Genomic DNA, 20,869 nt, shown 5'->3' on the forward strand with positions numbered 1-20,869 from the left:
AAATTGACTACTCCAATCAAATATTTAGCCTTGAATCATTGCTATTTGTTATTTTATTTTTAAGTACCCTTGAATAGAGTGAATTATTATTATCAATTATTATCATCCCTCTGTTGGATCTTCAGACCAATCAACGCTTTGAGAATGATTGCCTTATACTGTAAAAAGAGCATGAATTGATAACCTGCTAAGGCATCATTTGCAAAACATGACTTCAACAAGAACTTTTCTTTGCTCCAGTTCCTCCTACCATCCATCCTTTTGAGTTCCCGCGCTTCTCCATCGGCCAGCGGGTCTTCATCCCCTGTGTGGTCATGTCAGGAGACCAGCCCGTTTTCATCACCTGGCAGAAAGATGGCCGACCGATCCCAGCCAGCCTCGGAGTCACCATAGACAACATCGACTTCACCAGCTCCCTGCGCATATCCAACCTCACGCTCATGCACAACGGCAACTACACGTGCATCGCTCGCAACCAGGCGGCCGCCGTGGAGCACCAGAGCCAGCTTATTGTCAGAGGTCTGTGCCGATAGACTAGTTCAACTAAGAGTTAACAGTTATTTGTTCATTTTAATACCTTTTTTTCCTCTTTCAGTTCCACCTAAATTTGTTGTGCAACCGAAAGATCAGGACGGCATTTACGGGAAGTCAGTGATATTGAATTGCTCAGCAGAGGGATATCCTGTTCCAACCATCCAATGGGAGTACTCAAAAGGTGGGTGAGAATGTTCAAAAGCACTTCCATAGATTCATTTTTAATCCGTACTTTTGTGGCGCTTCTTGTGAAATCTACAGTTCTGTGATTTCTCTGCTCATTAATTCTACCTTTTCTGTCTTATGTGGCAGAAAACATTGCACCTTCCCCTGTGTTGTATGCTGTTCAGATTTTCACTGACTTTTGCGTTTCTCTAGTTTGACAAACATGCTGAATTAGAAGAAGATTTTTGTCCTTAGGCAAGCACATCCTCTGCAGGAGATGATGTGTTTTCGAATGCTAACACAACAAACCTATTGTCCACAGCCTTAAGGCTGAATGCATAAAACACCCACCTCAAGTCCAAACAAGAGCTTATGAAAACACCACAGTTATGTCTCTGTGGAAGTAGCAGAGAAGGGCAAGATTATGTAACACAAGTCTCTGAATTTGTTTCTACAAGAACTACAGTATATTCAAAAGCAGCTAGAGGCTTCTGTAAAGGCCTTATCAGTTTTTAATCTCTGAGGCTTTGTTTGGTTTACAAATGCGCTCCGAAAATCATTGTTATACTGTGGTAAGAGTTTTCTGCTGTTAATTATTGTTGTTTGTTTTTCTGTCTTGATTTTGACCTTTAGACCAGCGATGGTCTCATTAAAATTACAATATGAATATTTCTATACTGGTGGCAGTATTGATTTTCTTCTATCAACAGTTTATATAATAATAATAATAATAATAAAAATAATAATAATAATAATGAAAAGGAGCATTTTCAGTGGTTGCATCAGAGTTTGTTATTTTCTTATTTTAAAATGCATTAATATTAAATAAATATAGCTTCTAGCTCTAGTATTACTTGGTCTCAGTTCGCTGCTAAAATCACTGGTGTTAGATTTGTTGTGTTCATCAGCAGCTGCATCAGCTGTAATAAACACTTGTTTTAATGAACAAAATTGTTCTTCAATACATCGTCCACACATATTTGACACATGTTTGTAAACCTACTGTGCAGGTGCGGGTGTCCCTCAGTTCAAGCCCATCCCTCTGAACCCGGGTTCCCGTATCGAGGTCCTGATCAACGGCTCCCTGCTCATCAAACATGTTCTGGAGGAGGACAGCGGCTTCTACCTGTGTCGGGTCAGCAACGACGTGGGTGCAGACGTCAGCAAATCCATGTACCTCAACGTCAAAAGTAAGTCTCATTTGGGTGAGATTTACTGTGGTGACTGCTTTGAATAATGTCTAGAAATATTAGGAGTAACAGTTGTGAGGTAATTCACCAAAAACATCTTGTGGTGTTTTACATGAGCTTCCTCTCTCTTCCTGAATACCATTAAAGCGATATACTCAACAGATACATCACATCTCCGAAAGATAGTACATCAATCATTTTTTTCTCTGTAAAGCCAAGGACTTAGCTCTCCTCCATTAGGCCTTGAATTCTGCATGCAGACAGGGGCTGCCATGTGGAAAAGAGGACTTTGAGAAAAGCAGGAAGCGGGAGTGGCTCATCCATGACTCTCTTTCATCCCTGTAATGTCATTCTTTTCCATTTATTCAACGTTTGTCAGTCTCTCTGTAGTCTGTGATGTTTATGAGGGGATTCTTCCTATGATAACTCTAAAATGATCCCCTGCTCACGCAACAGTGATGCAAATGAAAGAAAACATGCTGGTTATTTAACTCCTAAGCTATATTGAGGTCACCTTTATCTAATACTGAGGTTTAAAGATTCTCTGCCTATTCAGGTGGATTTCAGCCTTTTCCCAAACACTGCCCTGTCACTTTCACAGGACACTTAATAAACCATGGCCCTAATGCATCATTTAACCATATCCTGTGTCAGAGAAAGTTGCTAAAAGGACCATAGCTTTAAGAGTCTGCACTAACCTATTTTTGCCTTGGTTTTATCGCCTACTGTCTGTCTGACCCCAGCCGTGAGTGTGCGAGAGTGTGTGCGTGTGGCTGCAGTATACGTGATGATGGCGGCCGGCCCACTGTGGCTGGGTGCTCTCTCTCATCAGCTGCTGTTGGATGAGGCTTACGCCCTGTGGCTCTTATCAAGCCAAAGCAGAGTGCTCCCCGCTGTGCGTCTCACTGTCTGCCAGACTCAAATCTGTCTGCCCCCAACTCTCTCATATAGACCCAAACTCGGGAGATTAGAAGTCAGCTCAATGTGCATACAAAAGTGCACACTTACTATAATTAAAGTTGTGGTAAGCACTTTCAGGTGGTATTGGAAAATCACTTAACTTTACCATTAAAGCCAAAAATCATTTGCCAATATAACACACCATACCAACTTTATTTATAAAGCACTTTAAAACTTTACAGCTTGGCCAAAGCAGTAGGAAGCTATATACATAACATTTCCAAAAGCAAGTGGGAAAAGATGTGTTTTCAGAAGTGACTTGAGCCTGAGACTGAGCCTGTCTAATCTGTAAAGGCAAATTTTGCCGGCTGCCAGGATTTGCATGCATGGTCAATATCACTTTTGGCCATGTAACACCTCATTTAAAAGCTAAAGATCTCCACAATCTAACAGTTAAATTCTTTGTGCAGACAGAATTGGCATATTCATAATGCCACTTTATATTGCTCAGCACCATATACTGTAGCTTGTACTTGTTCATATAGACATCTACATCCTGCTTCCTGCTTTTCCTATGTAACGATATGGTTGCGATATCACTAATCTTTGTGCTAAACGATAGATAGATAGATAGATAGATAGATAGATAGATAGATAGATAGATAGATAGATAGATAGATAGATAGATAGATAGATAGATAGATACATACATAGATACATAGATAGATACATAGATAGATACATAGATAGATAGATAGATAGATAGATAGATAGATAGATAGATAGATAGATAGATAGATAGATAGATACATACATAGATACATAGATAGATACATAGATAGATACATAGATAGATACATTGATATGATCATAACTTTTCAAATGTTTGAATGAAAACCAAATTTAGCTCAAGAGCTGATATTTAATATGAATGAAACATTAATTATAACGACTGAGATACTGTATATGCGATAGTATGCCTTATCGATCAGGATTGACATCTGAAAACTTGCCGTTTAGTTTGAACACAGGCTTTTCATCCGATGGTTGGAAGAAATGGAAAGGCATTAGAGTTGATGTTATTTTCTTCTTGTTTTGATAGTAATCCAATCATCATTATCAGCTCGGTGTTGAAATAGAAATGGAAGCCAGATCGATTGGAAATGCATAGGACCTACTTTGTCAGAACCCACCTTACAGAAAGTCTATTTATTCCAGCGTAAACACCAGGTAATACTGGACTAAGAGCAACATTCTTTGATTTAATGTTGCCCGTATTTTTGATCTCCAAATGGATACAAACAAAAAGAAATCCACTTTTGCAAATATAAACCGGCCTGTTTTTTTGTACCTCTCTGATGTTATTCTGTATTTTTGCAGCAGTGGACAGTTCCGAGGAAAAAAAAAAACACATTTTATTGTGCGTGTGGTGTGCTTCGTGATAATATGCTCCGCTGTGATGTTCTCTTCTCTCTGTACTGTTTCATGTTGTTTATAGCGGCCAGCCAATTCCACTTGAGCGGTGGCAGCTACTTAAGAGGCTTAGGAGCCAATTAGGGAGGCACACAGGCTGACGCACACTGCAGCTCTCACGTGATAGATAGTATGATCTCCCCCGCGCGGTATTGGCTGTCCCGCATGCGGTCGGGAGTGTCCGCAAACATACAAATCAATAGGTCTAATCAGAAAGCCCAGATGTACAGTGCAGAATATCAATTATCAGTCACAGGTGAGCAAACAGACAGGCATATGCACAAAAGCAATAATCCACAATACATGATATACCGTGCGACCCGTGCTGCTGTTGCTAAAAGACTTGGGTGCTGCTGCGGTGGCTCAAATAGAGACCTGCTTTTGTGTTCCTCAGTCACAGTACGTCAGGAATGAAGTGTGCCCATTGTAAAGAGCTGGCTCTGAGCTTTCTTTGTTGTGACTGTCTGTACATATGAGCCAATGCCTCGTCTGTAAACTATGGAGATTCGTCATGGTCAGTCTACCAAATCAAAGTCTGTTGGTCTCTTGCTAGGTTTTGCTACATTTCTTGTAGCGATGTGACGTCCATGGGCCGATGGGCTCTTTTGAACGGCTCTTCATGGTGAGCGATTCGAACTGGATCTCAAATGTGAAAAGAGCTGTATCTTTTCTTCAGTCGATTTCACCCAGAACTCGCCCCAAATGAACACAAGAATAAGCCCAACAATGGAGCCGGCAACACAAGTTAAAGCTTTTTGCACTAAAGTCAAAGCTAAATGCACTAAAAATGATTTGTCAGACAGTTAGAACCTCTTTTCATTAGTTGTGGTGCAAGATTTTATTCAGAAACACGTTTTTTTTTTTTTTTTCAAAGCGTAAACATCAGTCCCGTTGTCAAGTGTGCGTCTTGGGTATTGTGAGTTATCTGGCTGGCGTTCTTTTAATGTTACATTTAAAAGAGCCAGTCTTTTGAACGGCTCTTTGAAATGAACAAATCCCAAAGACTCAACTTCCAGAAAAGAGTCGTAAATCCCATCACTAATTTCTTGCCTGAATTGTGGAAGTGCTGTTTAAAACACTGTTAACATTTTGCTTAACAATGGTGTAATTGGCTGAGTATCACTTCATAATAGTTCCTTACAGCTGCGGTCTCTGCTACCATTTATGGCTTTACTATTTTGGAATCTTACATTAGCGTGTCCTTCCTTTCTTGTAGACATTAGCCTAAGCACATTATTGATTTGACTTTTAGCTAAGCATCACTGAGTTTCAAAACAGATACAATTGGGTCAATTCATTACCGATGCACGGTGGATGCTATCAGAGTCAGTCAACAGCCACTCAGCGTTTATCACTGCCAATTAGAGCCAATCAGGCCTATTAGACATCATCATAGCGATGGGGCCTGAGCATAATGAGGCTTCACTAAAGACAACACTAAATGGTCTTGTGGTCACCAAGTGCTCTTGCAACAGCAGCCTCTTCGACCACGACGAGAGCTATCATTTCCTCTGTTCCGTATTTATTTCATCTTATTTACTCATCTGCATCCCTCGCCCCCCCCCCACGACCCCGCCGAAGGATGACTTCTCTGCCCCAGCCTAACATTCTGCTATCATGCTCCGTGTCTAAGCCAATTGTGCAGCTAAGAGAATTATTTCAGTACATTGCAGGCAGCCAGTGAACCAGTCATCTTTGTGCATTTGCCATCATACCCCCCACCCCCACCTCTCTTCTTTACCCTCGCCCTGGCTGCGTCGACTCCCCAGCGCCCACTCGGAGTATGTCCCCCGGGGGAAGAGGGGCTGTACACGGCTGCGCTCTTACCGCTGTGTGTGACCCTCGCTTCCGAGTCCAGCCCTCTGGCCTTTACTCCGCCAGCCGGGACTCACGGCTGGGGCTAAACATAGACGCAAATCAAAATAATAAAAGGCATTATGTGCATTATTATGGCTGAACGGATGCTTAAGGAAACTGTGCCCGCTAGGTATATTCTCAACATAATCACAAAAGACAATAATTGGGTAGAATTCTTTGTGCAACATTGGGGGCAATATGATAATTTCATGCAGAATTCCTTGAGCACTCAATACAGAATTTGTGTAATAAGTGATTCAATAATTTATTTATTTTTAGAATTTGGTTTCACCTAGTTACAGGGAAGATACAGCACAGTCAACACACCAGTCTCAGACCCCCAAAGAACTATTCATCAAATCATTTAGGTCAGGCTATTTTGAGGAAACGCCTAATAATGTCAATCCAAGAGAGCCTCCATCAAGGTGGTCATTCTCTGATATTACCTCAGTGGCGGTAATTGATTTCTTGTCAATGTGCTTCCCACGTCACGGGATAAAGACGTTAAAAACCTTTCCTACAGTATCTTTGTATTTGGCCCTGCATTGCGACATTCGGGGCGTGATTGTGTAATCATCATACTCTGCTGAAAATCAATGGCAGGTCCATGTTCTATTCCTGGCTACTAGAAATGGCCCTCTTTTTTTTTTCTAAGAGTAGAGTCTAGAGAGAGAGAGAGGGAGAGAGAGGGGAGGAGAGATGAGTGTCCGATGCTGGTTGGCATGGTAACCTGGCCAGGTGAAAGGGAGCCTGGGAGAGGAGGGAGGGGCCGCTGGGCTTTTGTCTCACGGGAGTAGCCTATCAGCAGCCAGCCGATCCCCCACAATCCCCTGCAGGCTTAAGCGTATCATCACTGCCCTCTGGGTTGCTGTGGAGGAACAGGGCTCTGCTCAAAATGCACATAAAAGACACAACGTACTGTGCCGCAAACATGCAGGAGCTTGTATTTCGTCATTCGCAGGTGATTTTAAATGTGGACTGGATGCAAAACTGTGTATTAAAGTGTGGTTTAACAGCTATACAACACACACGAGTTAGCAATTTGGACTGAAGCGTCAATCAACAGAGTCCGCGTGCACAAGAGCCTATATTAAATGCAGTGTCTTAAAAAATGTTCTTTTTTTCCTAATTGGTCAACAATAACATATGAGAATGCATGAAAAGGGATGAAGCTGCACAAAATTAACTATTGCTCAATATGAAACCATTTAACGTTAACACACTCATTGAACCACCTCTTACAGTAGATCCTCATCATGGTATAATTAGATATGAAAAAGACAGTAATGCTAGACAAAACAAAAACCCTCATTCTCAGCTTGTGTGTACATAATGAAATAAGAGTCATGCCTGTCCAAACAGCCGCAGATCAATGATGAGAGTGAGCTCTGACGATTGTGCTGGTGGAGACTGTACAGTGACTAATGTGAGGTGTAATACGAGCTGCACTGGGGTTCAGCTGTGTTTGCTGCGGGGAGCGTCAGTGTTGTTGTTACAGCTGAATTAGATACCAGGGGAGCACCTCTCTAATGAGCACTCCTCCCTCTCTCTCCATCTCTCCCCTCGTCCTCTATTGTCTCTCGTTTTACCTTCACCGAGCCGCCGCTTCTTCTCCGGTTTCCATATTCCGCTGGATATTAAAGAAATACATCAATACAACAATTACAGAGCCACAGAGTGTGCCCCAGGGCAGGCTCAGCTGGCTGCTTGTACATGCACACAAAATCGCAAAGATACCCACTGGTACACACACATGCAAGATGTTCAAACAAAGGCTCCAGACAGACACACTTGTGCCCACAGATGACATGTGTATTGTGTTAGCGATGTGATAAAGACATCCTGCTAATTGTTATTACAAGGAAAATGGCATTCGCTTTGAGTGGTACATCAAAGTTCATTATTGACTAGGCCCATGTGATTTGTGTATGTGGATAGTTAGCCTACATGGTTTTTGAAAAATGTATGTATATTTTATGTGATTTTGGTATCTGTTTTAAAAAAAAGACGATGTGCTTGATACAACGTATACCTGGCTGTATTTTGAGACTATTTAAAAATCCTAAAGAGGAAATAAATGCAGAGCTGTGTGCTTATTTCCTGTTTAATCATTTTGCTTGTAATACACATACTATCCACCAGGGGGGGACTGCAGAATCCAGAGCACCCTGGGTTCCCACAGCCTTGAATAGACGTGTCTTCTAGGAATGGGCACAACATCTTGCCAGATCAAAGGCCACAAGAGTTTTCGGCCCTCAGTAGATTGATATTATGGATTTTTTTCTTTATTTTACTACACAGCATTCAATACACTCTTTGTAGACAGCTCCAAGGAAATATTAGTTAATAGGTACCCACCAATGTTTACATGATATTTTGGTTTGCACTTAATGATGATTGATGTTCATTTTGTTAAATCATTCTCGTGAACAAGTCTCGTCTTGAGGGATTGGTATCGAGGTCCACCTCTAGTGTCTTCTGTATATATGGGAATTGCCTATTACAGTTTCAGGAAGATCACAGGAAGTGATCGAAACTAGTAAAGCAGGTAAACTAAACTTCCTGTCTTACTAAAAGAACAAAACTGTAATAGGCTTAACCAAAGAAGACAGTATGAACCTTTTACAAAGATACGGGGATTGTGTTGTCATAACCAAGTCCAATTCTCAGTCTGTGTAATGTTAATCCAATGAAGATTTTAAAATGCTAAATGCAAAGTTTGCATTCTAATGAAAGTATTCTGCTGCTATTGTGTGTTAGGCGCTGTGGGCCTTTTACCAGTAGTGACTCAACAGTTGTTCTTTTTGTCTTGTTTTGGCTAATTTACCAACAAAATGGCAGCTTCTTGCCATCGAAAACCATTCAAACCCAAACCCTCCTACGTAGGTGTTTTGTTTGGTCTTGCTTTAAGAGTAAGACATTCCAGTTTTGTGATATATGCATTCTGTATCTGTTCATGCTGTACTTCTACATTATGCTTCCAGTTCCCAAACATGAATTTCCAAACATTACGTCTGTGTTTGAGCTGTGTCAGTAGAACACCAGTGCGAGTGCTTTGATGTGAACAGCAGCAGCAGTCAGGCAGACATCTTCCTCTCGTCTCTGCTACAGTTTCCCCCCGTCGCCTATTCGCCTCCCAGTTCTCGCTTTTTGTCACCTAGCGCCGTGTGTAGCAGTGCCTCGAGTGTCAACAACATCACCGCGCACCGCCTCTGAGATCCGTACACGCCTGAAATGAAAGTAGCTTTAAAATGCTAACGTTTACACAGACCCGAGCTCTTTTTTTACCCCCCTTTCGCTTTCTCACTAAAAATTCATACTTGTCATGCAAAATAAATCAGCATTCTTTTTTCGCAGCCGAGCCCCAAATGGCTTGAGAGTGAATAAGAAATGAGGCTTAAATGTTTGCGACCTCTCGCCTGACACATCCCATCACATCATCACAGTCGTAGCTGCTGTTCGTGTGTGAATGTGTGTATTTGCATGTGTGTGTGTGTGTGTGTGTGAGAGAGAGAGAGCATAGGGGAGCACTGGGTTGTTATACAGTCGGCTGTCGGTGTAATGAGCCATGCATGTCGTTAGCGTGCGTTTAGTGTGGAGTCTTGTGAGGAGCGTTGTTAGCACCAGCGATCCATTTGGGACTCTGAGAGGCAAGATAAATATCCAGGTGGCTGGTTGCTTCCATCGCGGCTGAATGAAGTTATATCCACAGTTATTGCACATAAAATGCACTGATCAGTTATGCAACCTGTCTGTGCTGTTTGGACTGTGAGAAAAAAGTATTCTTTAAATTAGACTCAACACAGACATGTAAGAAATGTTTGTAAAATAATTTATAGTAGATGGGCATCAACATAGTTTGTACAATGCAGTAAAGAGGAGAAATATTTTATGTTCCTCTTATTCGCCTACATATTGGAGGCATACATGGCAAATAAAGTCACCACCTGGATTTAACTGATCTGGGATTAGGTCAGGTCTAGGTTCAGCAACACTGTACCCAAGGAATGAGATCAGCTGACTGCCTGAACATCCTGAATGACCAGGCTATTCCATCAATGGATTTCTTCTTTCCTGATGGCATGGGCATATTCCGGACAATGCCGGGATTCATTGGGCTCTCATTGTCAAAGACTGGTTCAGGGAGCATGAGACATCATTTTCACACATCGATTGGCCACCACAGTGTCCAAATCTTAACCCCATTCAGAATCTTTGGGATGTGCTGGAGAAGGCTTCGAGCAGTGGTCACACTTTCCCATCATCAATAAAAGATCTTGGTGAAAAATGAATGCAACACTGGATCTTTTGACATTGAAGAAGCTCATTGAAATGCGTGTTGTAATCAAAGCTGCTATAGAGAATTGAGAGAATGTGTCCTTAACGTACTGATTCTCTCATGGCCTAATGTTGTCTCTCCTTAGCCATACTGGGTTCTTAAAATACCCCTTCACATAACATCGCCTTAGACGGGAGTCCTCATAATATTTATATCACTTCTTGTGGAAGCATAGTCAGACTTGGATATTCAATGTTCATACGCTGACTGTTCAGTTGTCTCCAGGCCTGCATTAGACATCCACATTTTGTCTACAGCCTTTTTCTTACATTTGGTCTATATTGATACTTCTTCTTCATAAAAGCTTAAGGCCGACCAACAATATTAGAATGTGTGATATATTTTTTCCACTATTTTTCAGACAGTGTATTTTAATGTGTCTTCTTACATTTTAGCTGTGGCAATTTTTTGGACAGTCGAATGTGATCTCCACTGCTTAGTGATCTTGTTATGTGTGCGAATGGTAACGTCACTGTGTCTGTTTGCAGTCCCCGCCATGATCACGTCGTACCCCAACACCACATTAGCCACACAGGGTGAGGAGAAGAAGATGAGCTGCACGGCTCATGGAGAGAAGCCCATCATGGTTCGGTGGGAGAAAGAGGAACGCATCATCAACCCCGAGACCAGCCGCTACGTGGTGTCTGTCAAAGAGGCAGGCGACGAGGTCATCTCCACTCTACAGGTACATCATTAGAAGTTCATATTTCAGATGTACCATAATAAAACGACTCGTGCTGGATGTTTATTCATTTGCTGTTCTTTTTCTACATCTTCAGATCATGCCCACAGTAAGAGAGGACTCTGGCTTCTTCTCCTGCCATGCCATCAACTCTTTTGGTGAAGACAGAGGAATTATTCAGCTCACAGTGCAAGGTCCTGATGGAAACTTTCACTCTCAAAACATAATTTAATGTACATTGGCACATTGCTGAATAATGTTTGGTTTGGTTGGTTGTTCCTCCATAACCAGGTTGCAGCAGTTCATCTTCTTTATCTCTTTGCAGAACCCCCAGATCCTCCCGAGGTGGAGATCAGAGAAGTGAAGGACAGAACCATCGCGCTCCGCTGGACCATGGGTTTCGACGGCAACAGCCCCATCACTGGCTTTGATATCGAGAGCAAGAACAAATCAGGTAAAGAAAAACACCATTTCCGCCCAGGCCACGATATTTCCCCTTGAGCTCACATTGTGTCAGCGCTACCAATTCATAAATCCAGGCCTAATGCACTTAGCTCGGATGTGACCTCCACACTGACTCGGGTAACCCCAATAAACCATGGCCTCTCCCTACCCCACAGCCTCCTGGGATACGGCACAGAAGACCAAAGATGTGTCGCCTCAGCTCAACCAGGCCACCATCATCGACCTGCACCCCTCCTCCACCTACAACATCCGCATGTTCGCAAAAAACCTCATCGGCAAAAGTGAGGCCAGCAACGAGCTCACCATCACCACTGACGAAGCAGGTGAGTCACAGGCAATTTTAGGCTTCATTTATTTTCCCATTTTGTCATTTGATAGCGTTTTTTTGTGGGTTTGGATTCGGTTTAGGCATCATTTATGTCCAGGTTTATGTCATTTCAACTTTTATTTTTTGGTTTATTTAATTGCAAAAGGCACTATCAAAAACAGGGATGCCCAACTTGCAAAATTGTACATTTTATGGCAATTTTAATAATTCTAGATGATTATAACCTCAATACATTACACTTTTTACTTTACTTCACTAGTGTGAGAAAGAGCTGCGTTAATCTTACATGCCAAAGTAATGGTGTGGTTTTAGAGTTAAAACCTCTGCTAAATGCACCCAAACAAATCTTTCCCTGCATCGGCCCCTGGTTTAAACCAGTGGTTTCCAACTTCTGTGGTCCCACATACTCCTTGAGGCATTCACTTGTACTCCAAGTACCCCCTAATCCAAAGATCCTGCCAAAAATATAACAAAGTCAGCAACTAAACATAAATTATTGAGATTTAGTTCAGTGTTACGTTCAAAATATAGTTAAAATACTGTTTACAGAAAAGACTTTCAAAGTAAATATCAAAATTCGACTCAGTTCCAGGGTGTGGTTCTCAACCTGGGGTCCCTGTACCCCATGTTGGGAACCACTGGTCTAAACTTCAGACTTATCAGGTTTATCAAATTGATAAGAGGACATTTTGTTTCCACTTTAACTAAAGACTTTGTGTTGGACTAATTCTTCACCATTCAAATTGAATTGAATTTCAGATACAGTGTTATTGTTGGCTTTTGACTTAACATCGGGGTAAAGCCTGTACAAAATGTTCCCTTATTTGTATGTCCCAACTTTTCACTGACAGGAGGACTGTAGGGCAAGCTTGTATTTGATGAGCGGCTTCCATTGCTTGTAGTAGAAGTGTAGTGTAAGTGGTAGTGGTAAAGGGGAGTAATGTTTGTTCATAAAGACACACAGTTGTTTTTTGACAAGATAACAATCTATTCATAGGAGTCCACCAAGCACAGCTGTACACATCATTAATGTTGCATGATACACAGTACTATTGGTAAACCTCTTTAGTCATTAGTTGCTCTGTAAGTAAGACAGTGAGCGAACATGAGAGGAGCATGTGCACTAAAAGGACGTAAATGGCTGACTGAGTCAATTCATTAAGGCCACAGTGACATCAGCTCCATCGGCTCTCCTGCATTATTGAACACACGCTGACCCTGCACTAAAAGCGCAACTTTTCAATTAGCAGCCTCTGTAGTAAATGTCACACTGTGGTCAATAGGCACAGGGTGGACCCTCTCTGCAAATAATGTGTTCCCCCGTGTCCCCCCGTGTTTGCCGCCCGTCCCGGGACCCCTGCAGAGGCTGTGCCCTCATTCAGCACATACAAAAAGATCATTAGATACAGGCAGATTAGAGGTTTGTAGGCATTTTGGTCAAACGTCTTTGTGTTTTTAGCCCCTGATGGTCCACCTCAAGAAGTCCAGCTGGAAGCCCAGTCCTCACAGAGCATCCGAGTGACCTGGAGGGTAAGCGTTTTGGATGTAAAATATGTGGTTACAACAGTAAAGCAGAAGATTAAATCAATCTTAGTGTAAAACATTTCCCTTTTGCACCATAATTTATGAAAAAGATAAAATGTCTATTACTTAATGTCACTTAACATGCAAAATTATTAGTTTTAAACCTGCTAAATCATGAAATGAAATGTAAGCACTTACATTTTCTGTCTTAGTTTTTGGAATGTATTTTTGCACATGATATTCAAATATACTGAGAGCTGATCAACACAGGGCATAATAAAATGTATGAAGCATTCACTCACTCAATCACTCTCCATCTTTACCATGTCTCCCAACTCCAGCCTCCCAAGAAGCACCTGCAGAATGGGGCCATCAAGGGCTACCAGGTGGGCTACAGGGAGTACAGCTCCGGAGGAAACTACCAGTTCAGTGTGATCAGCGTGGAGACGACCGGGGACAACGCCGAGAGCCTGGTGCTGGACAATCTGAAGAAGTTCACCCAGTACGGGGTCGTGGTGCAGGCCAGCAACAGCGCCGGGACTGGGCCGTCGTCCACTGAGGTGGCAGCGACCACACTGGAGGATGGTGAGAAAATACTGCATACTGGACATTTTAATACACTACTGTAGAGTCAAGGTTAGTTTATTTGTATCTGTGGGGTTTGATTATGGCAACAGGCAGATCCTGAATGTTATTCAACCCCTTAACCTTTCACATGAGCCAAGCACATTTTCTCCAGTTTGGCATTGCGGTAAGAGGTTAAAGAGGTTAGCTCCTACATTTTATTTACATTATTTCGACTGACATGAAATATATGAATATATTGCATTGAAAGCAATTTGTGAGCATACAAACCTGGATTCGCTGCTAACACAGAAGGGAGAGACGCAGCTCCAATGCATCTAAAAACAATAGAGTGGACTGTATTGGAGTCAATTTGAGCACTGAAATGATCAGAGTCCGGTAAAGCTCTCTGGCTTTGACATCAACAGGTGGAGGACAAGCCTTTTGACTGACTGAATATGCAGGATTATTCAAACATCCTTGAATAAAACAATTTTTCATGAAGGAAGATGTGGTTTGAAGAGAGGAAAAAATGTTTGAAGTGCATATGGTATAGAAAAACACTGCATTTGAGGCTTGAATTATTTCATAGTTAGGTATTACATAATTACTTTGACCAGGATTTGTTTACTTTTATATAATCATAATTCTGATGTCAACATGAACAGGTTTTCAGGTAAAATGTGATCTTACGCTGCCCCCTGGTGGAGAAGAAAGTGCACCGCGTTTTGTCTCCAAACATCAGAATAAAATGTTTTTTGTGTTTGACACCAGTTCCCAGCCGACCTCCGGAAAACGTCCAGGCCATAGCCACCACCCCAGAGGTCATCTCCCTGTCCTGGCTGACTCCTCCCAAAGACGCTCTGAACGGGAACCTGCTGGGCTTCAGGGTCATCTACTGGGCCAACCTGCCCGATGGAGGTACAGTGCAGGAACCATCGACTGAAGGGATTGTAGAGTTAAATACCCGAATGCTGCAGCGCTTCTATTAAGAGCTGCGGTTATTTGGATTGGTTTTGACAGCGCCATTACCTTTGACCCCGCTCCGTCACTTCGCGTTGGTTTGCCATTTAGAGCGTGAAGAGCGAGGATTTGACAGCCAAGACTAGTTTGCTTAGTAACAGTCTGCTGCTATGCAAATGAGCACTTTAATAGCACTCAATGAACTATTTTGGGAGGGAATAGACTTTTTGGATTGCAATTTTTTATTTTTTATAGTTTTCAGAATAGAGAAAAGTCTATACTGTACATGAGCAATAACAGTATCTGAAAGAGTTCTACATTATTTTACTGTTTATTTTTGAGAAACTTTATGGATAAAAAAACAAAACAATACCATAGAAAATACACTTTATACAACAAGCCCCTTCATTATCCACTTCACTAAAGTGTTTTCCTTCTTCACTCCCACAGAGCTTGGAGAAATCAGGAACGTGACCACCTCAAAGCCGTCCCTGGAGTTGGATGGATTGGAGAAATACACAAACTACAGCATCCAGGTGTTAGCCTTCACCCGAGCCGGAGACGGCGTCCGCAGCGAGCAGATTTACACCCGCACCAAAGAGGACGGTAGGACATTACGCTATCCCTCTGTTGTGGAAGGAAACACATTCAATCAGGTCTTTATTACATTGAAATGGGATAATACTATGCAATGTCAAGGAGTGTAAAATGCATGAGACTCAAGTGTGAGAAGAATTGATCTGTTAAACTTACAAACTCAAAAGCAATAATAGTCGAATAATATTTGAATGCTATCAATAGGTCTGTGTTCAGGTCGGCTTAAATCCACTGTGTCTGAATGCAGCACATTTTTACTTAACCACAAATAGGTAAAAGTGAAACTGCATTCTGGCAAATTCATGTTTACAAATAACTCCACTCCAAACAATTACTAAACTTTACGGCCACCAGAGGCGCATTGAGTTGGTGTGTACGAAATGCGTGGTATAAAAAAACATGCCTGGCCTGTAGACCTGTCCATGCACCAGCATCATGTCGATAATTGAGATTCACCATGGAATTTATCACATTTCTACCAGCTGCATGGCCCTTGGTAGAACATATTAAGATATTAATAGTTAAATAGGTCAGAGAGCTTCTACCTCTATCTGAAATTATGACATCAAACTCTATAGCTTCATGGATGTAACCTATTCAATGCTGTGTTGTCTCTTGCAGTCCCGGGTCCTCCAGCCGGTGTGAAAGCAGCCGCTGCGTCCAACTCTGTGGTGTTTGTGTCCTGGCTCCCTCCGCTCAAAGTGAACGGCATCATCAGGAAATACACAGTGTTCTGCTCCAATCCGCACCCCACGGTAAATTCAACCCTCAAGTTAAAATTACTGGACAGCATTTTGATACGGGCTTTTCAATAGTTCACTTTGTTTCCTTTTTTTCTTCAGGTGAGCAGCGAGTTTGAAGCCGCCCCAGATGTCTTCTTCTACCGCATCCCTAACCTGAGCAGGAACCGGCAGTACAGTATCTGGGTGGTGGCGGTCACAGCAGCAGGGAGGGGCAACGCCAGTGAGATCATCACTGTTAAACCAATGGCTGAGGGTAAGTGGGCTCTAGGGCTGAAAGATATATCTTTATCGTATCGATATCGAGATATGAACATTCAAGATATCAATCTTGCAAAAGCAAAATATATCGTTATCGTATTGATATCAAGATATGAACATTCAAAATATTAATATCTAGAAAGCAAGGTGTAAACTTATAGATTTTCATCAATAAAACTTCACTCTTTTATATTATGATTTCATTTTTCTGAAAAATGCTTGGTATAGTTATACCGTATCATAACGATATCGAGATATCTGGCATAAATATCGAGATATGAAATGTTATCGTTCAGCCCTAGTGGGCTCATAGGTTACTCTACATGCTGTAACTGTAAAGAAGTCATTGCCTGCTTGTTTACAGGCAATAAGTCTGTAACTTTGAAAAAAAATATCTCCCAAGTGTTATGGCTATGAGTTTCAAGTTCACCGAGCACTTTTTAAACATGTTCATGGGCTTCACCATTTGAGATTTGAAGATGCATTTCAGATGTTTGTAGACATCTAAACTACAGGGTTAGCCAGTTTTATACTGTCTCCAGTGGAGACGGTGATTATTTTGTTGTTTAACATTACGCTATCCAAGTAATTGCAACTTTTGCCATTTGCCAATTGTGACCATTCAATTTGCATTTGGTGTCATTGTTATGTGATTTATTGTGGAGCCCTACTAGAGCAAGATGGCAGGTTTTATAGACTGTGAGACCTGATAGATAAAGGCAAGTGCGTAAACTAAAATGAAAGTCATGTTTTAAAAAATCACTCTCTATTGGACACAATAGTGCACTTAATTCTTATATGCAAAGTTCCCCCTTTAGCACCATGCTGTGTTAAATCTCATGATCAAACACTGACTTAAACCATGCATTATCCTTAAAGCGCGTCTCCCAGTGTTTCCCTGAGAGGACGCAGGTATAGGAGCTCATGTAAATAAGCCGTTTGGCCCTGTCAGCACTCTACATGCTTGTAAGAGATAAGCTGATCGCTCATGCCGATAGACCCGGTGGTGTCTGGAGTCAGGACCTAGGCCTCCTATCAGGACAGCCACATCCTGTCCCAGAACTGTATGATGGATGTCCTCCTCTGGTCTACCGGGCCAGTCGAGAGGAACAAATGCTTTTCTGTTTTAAAACTTAAGCAAATGCTGTATGTCTTTTAAGATCTATCAGCATTTCCGAAAATTGAGTGTTATTGTCCAGTAATCGCTTTATTTTGTGCATTTGCAGCCCCGTCCCGGATCTTGACCTTCAACAGGACAGTCACGACCCCCTGGATGCGGGACATTGTGTTGCCTTGTAAAGCAGTGGGGGATCCTTCACCGACGATCAAGTGGCTAAAGGAGATGTAAGCCCTCATGAGAATATTAATTGTTGTTTTGTTGTTGGATCGTACACTTTCAAGCATAATCTTGTACTTTAGCAACGCGACGCCGGCACCTGTGGCCGCCGACAGCCGCCGCAGCGTCCACAACAACGGCAGCCTGGTTATCCGCACAATCAAAGCAGAGGACTCTGGGAACTACACTTGTGTTGCTAGTAACAGCTTTGGGTCTGATAAGATTGTCCTCAACTTGCAAGTTCAAGGTAAGAAACGCTTTCACACAGTTTGTTGAAAGAACATTGAAGACGACATTGCATAACAGTCATTGACGTGTCTTTTTTGTCAAAGTTCCTCCAGATCAGCCTCGACTCACTGTCACCAAGACGACCACCACGTCCATCACCCTGTCCTGGATCCCGGGGGACAACGGAGGCAGCTCCATCAGAGGTCAGAACTTTGACTTTCTGGACTTTGTAATTTGTACTTATCCACGTTTCACGGAGGCTTAAAGTGATGGGGAAAAAATTACAGAATCAAGTCCCACCCTCCCCTCCTGATTGGATCTGAAAGCCATTTTTAGTTTGCAAAATGAGGAGCGAGAGAAAGAAATTTAAAAAGTAAATGATCAAGCTATGATCGGATCTGACAGGCAGGTCACTGGAAAGCTCGACTTATTGGTTGAGGTGATGGCACCGGGGATTGTGATTAGCAACAACAAAGGGAGAGACATAAGAAAAAATATAATTATTAAATATTACATGGTACAGGGGGTCAGTTATACTCTTACAGATTAAATTAACTAGTAAGTAAGTAAGTAAGTAAGTAAGTAATCTTTATTTATATAGCACCTTTCACAGGCAAAGGCCACAAAGTGCTTCACAACACAGTTAAAAACAGAAGTTACATACAATATAAAAAAGGGGTCAAAACAACACAGAAATCACAGCAGCCCAAAAGTAGCTAATTAAAAGCTTGGACAAATAAATGCGTCTTAAGTTTGCATTTGAAAGAAACAACAGAGTCAATACAGCGCAAAGAGGGCGGAAGACCATTCCAGAGCCTGGGAGCAACAGCCTGGAAGGATCGGTCGCCTCTAGTACGAAAACTAGTACGTGGAACCTTTAGCAGGTTCTGATCCACAGACCTCAGAGCCCGCGCAGGGGTGTAAGGCTGGACCAGAGCACTGATATAGGAAGGAACCTGACCATGCACGGCTCTGAAGGCTAGAACCAGAACTTTAAACTCGATCCTAAAAGACACTGGCAGCCAATGAAGCTGTTTTAAAATAGGGGATATGTGGGTCCTCCTGTTTGTGCGGGTCAGAATTCTCGCTGCAGAGTTTTGCACTAATTGCAGTCGAGAGAGCTCCTTCTTGTTAAGACATGAAAACACACCGTTACAATAATCTAAACGTGAAGACACAAATGCATGGATGATCAGCTCCAAATCATTACGTGAGACCATATTCCTAAGTTTAGAAATGTTCCTTAGTTGAAAGAAGCAGTTCCTGGTTAGCTGCTTACAGTGCTGCACTAATGACATGTCTTTGTCAAAAATAACTCCCAAGTTACGAAGGCTTGGTTTCGCAGACTGGCCTAAGTCACCCAGGAACTGTTTAATCCCTGGAATTGAATCATCAGGTGCGATTACCAGGGTTTCCGTTTTGTCTGCATTGAGCTGCAAAGAGTTATCGCTGAGCCACTGTTTTATTTCCACTAGACAATGGAGCAGAGAGTTCAACTTCTGGATTTCGGACGGTTTAAAGGAACAGTAAAGCTGGATATCGTCAGCAAATAGGTGGAAAGAAACATCACTGAACCTTTTGATGATCTTTCCCAAACTGACCCCAAATTAATTCCATCTGGCATTAACCTCTTTACTCCCGCCTTAACCAAGCACATTTTCTCCAGTTCGACTTTAACTAAATCTAGAAGCTTCTTGAAAAAAGCGGCAAAATAGCAACAACGTAAATGAGGATGAAAATGCTGCAGAAAAGCATCAAAAGAGCTACAAAAATACAACAAAACAGGTAACAAAAAAGCGACAGAAACGAGTCAAAAAACCGACAAAAATGCAGAGAAAAAGGAGACAGAAAAGTGATGGAAAAAGAAACAAAAAAGAAACAAAACTGCAGCAAAAAAGCAACAAAAACGCAGCAAAAAAATATGTTGAAAAAGTGATGACGCGATGAAAAAGCTTAGGTGAGTTTTGTTGGTCTGACCTATAGGCTGAAAGCTCAAGTCAAGAAGCGATTTGGGTAATGCGGAACTGGAGAATAATGTGTTTGGTTTTGGGCTCTCGCCTTAAGAGGTAAAATCTAGTTTTCTTTCCAGTATAGGTTTGTCAAAAATACATTGCAGTTTTGCTGGAAATTGTACATAATTATTTGTTGTATCCAAAAAGCTTTTCAATATCAAATTTTTGCTCATTCCTCTGTTTGATGGAATCTTTAGATATGAAATGTGTACATATGGATCGTAGAAAAGTTAAATCATCAACCCAGTCCAGTCGATGATTTAACTTTTCTACGACTGATACTGGATACCTGGATGAATGAGAGCCTTCACAAACATGTACAAATTGACTTTTTGTGTGGCATTAAAAATATAGTATTTCCATGTATTTTCAGCTCATTACAATCGCATTAAAAAGCATGTATAAACCCTGTATAAACCCTGTTATCCAATGTGTGTGTCCTGCGCAGGCTACATTCTGCAGTACTCTGAGGACAACAGTGAGCAGTGGGGTAACTATGCCATCAGTCCCAGTGAACGCTCTTATCGGCTGGAAACCCTCAAATGTGGCACTTGGTACAAGTTCACCCTCACAGCCCAGAACGCAGTGGGGCCCGGTCGCATCAGTGAGATCATTGAGGCAAAAACACATGGAAAAGGTATGATTAAATGCTATGTTTTACTTAGAAGTTATAAAAATCTAATTCAGAGCACGTAGCCTCACCATTGGTCT

The 20,869-nt window shown here is 41.9% G+C and overlaps 1 protein-coding gene across 3 annotated transcripts in view; it reads left to right on the top strand.

The window, feature by feature from the left end:
- dscama (Down syndrome cell adhesion molecule a) overlaps positions 1 to 20,869 on the top strand; it is a 100,959-nt gene that overhangs the window by 74,547 nt on the left and 5,543 nt on the right. For all 3 annotated transcript variants that reach the window (XM_079565546.1, XM_079565548.1, XM_079565547.1), the window contains exons 9-25: positions 241 to 519; positions 596 to 715; positions 1,710 to 1,889; positions 10,947 to 11,143; positions 11,238 to 11,334; positions 11,466 to 11,594; positions 11,761 to 11,928; positions 13,393 to 13,463; positions 13,799 to 14,042; positions 14,796 to 14,942; positions 15,435 to 15,590; positions 16,203 to 16,336; positions 16,424 to 16,577; positions 17,809 to 17,926; positions 18,002 to 18,165; positions 18,251 to 18,349; positions 20,607 to 20,795. In XM_079565546.1, the coding sequence (XP_079421672.1) occupies positions 241 to 519; positions 596 to 715; positions 1,710 to 1,889; positions 10,947 to 11,143; positions 11,238 to 11,334; positions 11,466 to 11,594; positions 11,761 to 11,928; positions 13,393 to 13,463; positions 13,799 to 14,042; positions 14,796 to 14,942; positions 15,435 to 15,590; positions 16,203 to 16,336; positions 16,424 to 16,577; positions 17,809 to 17,926; positions 18,002 to 18,165; positions 18,251 to 18,349; positions 20,607 to 20,795 (2,646 nt within the window). The remainder of the gene's footprint in view (positions 1 to 240; positions 520 to 595; positions 716 to 1,709; positions 1,890 to 10,946; positions 11,144 to 11,237; positions 11,335 to 11,465; positions 11,595 to 11,760; positions 11,929 to 13,392; positions 13,464 to 13,798; positions 14,043 to 14,795; positions 14,943 to 15,434; positions 15,591 to 16,202; positions 16,337 to 16,423; positions 16,578 to 17,808; positions 17,927 to 18,001; positions 18,166 to 18,250; positions 18,350 to 20,606; positions 20,796 to 20,869) is intronic.

The sequence above is a fragment of the Gobius niger genome, assembly GCF_951799975.1.
Source record: "Gobius niger genome assembly, chromosome: 11".
Classification (NCBI taxonomy): Eukaryota; Metazoa; Chordata; class Actinopteri; order Gobiiformes; family Gobiidae; genus Gobius; species Gobius niger.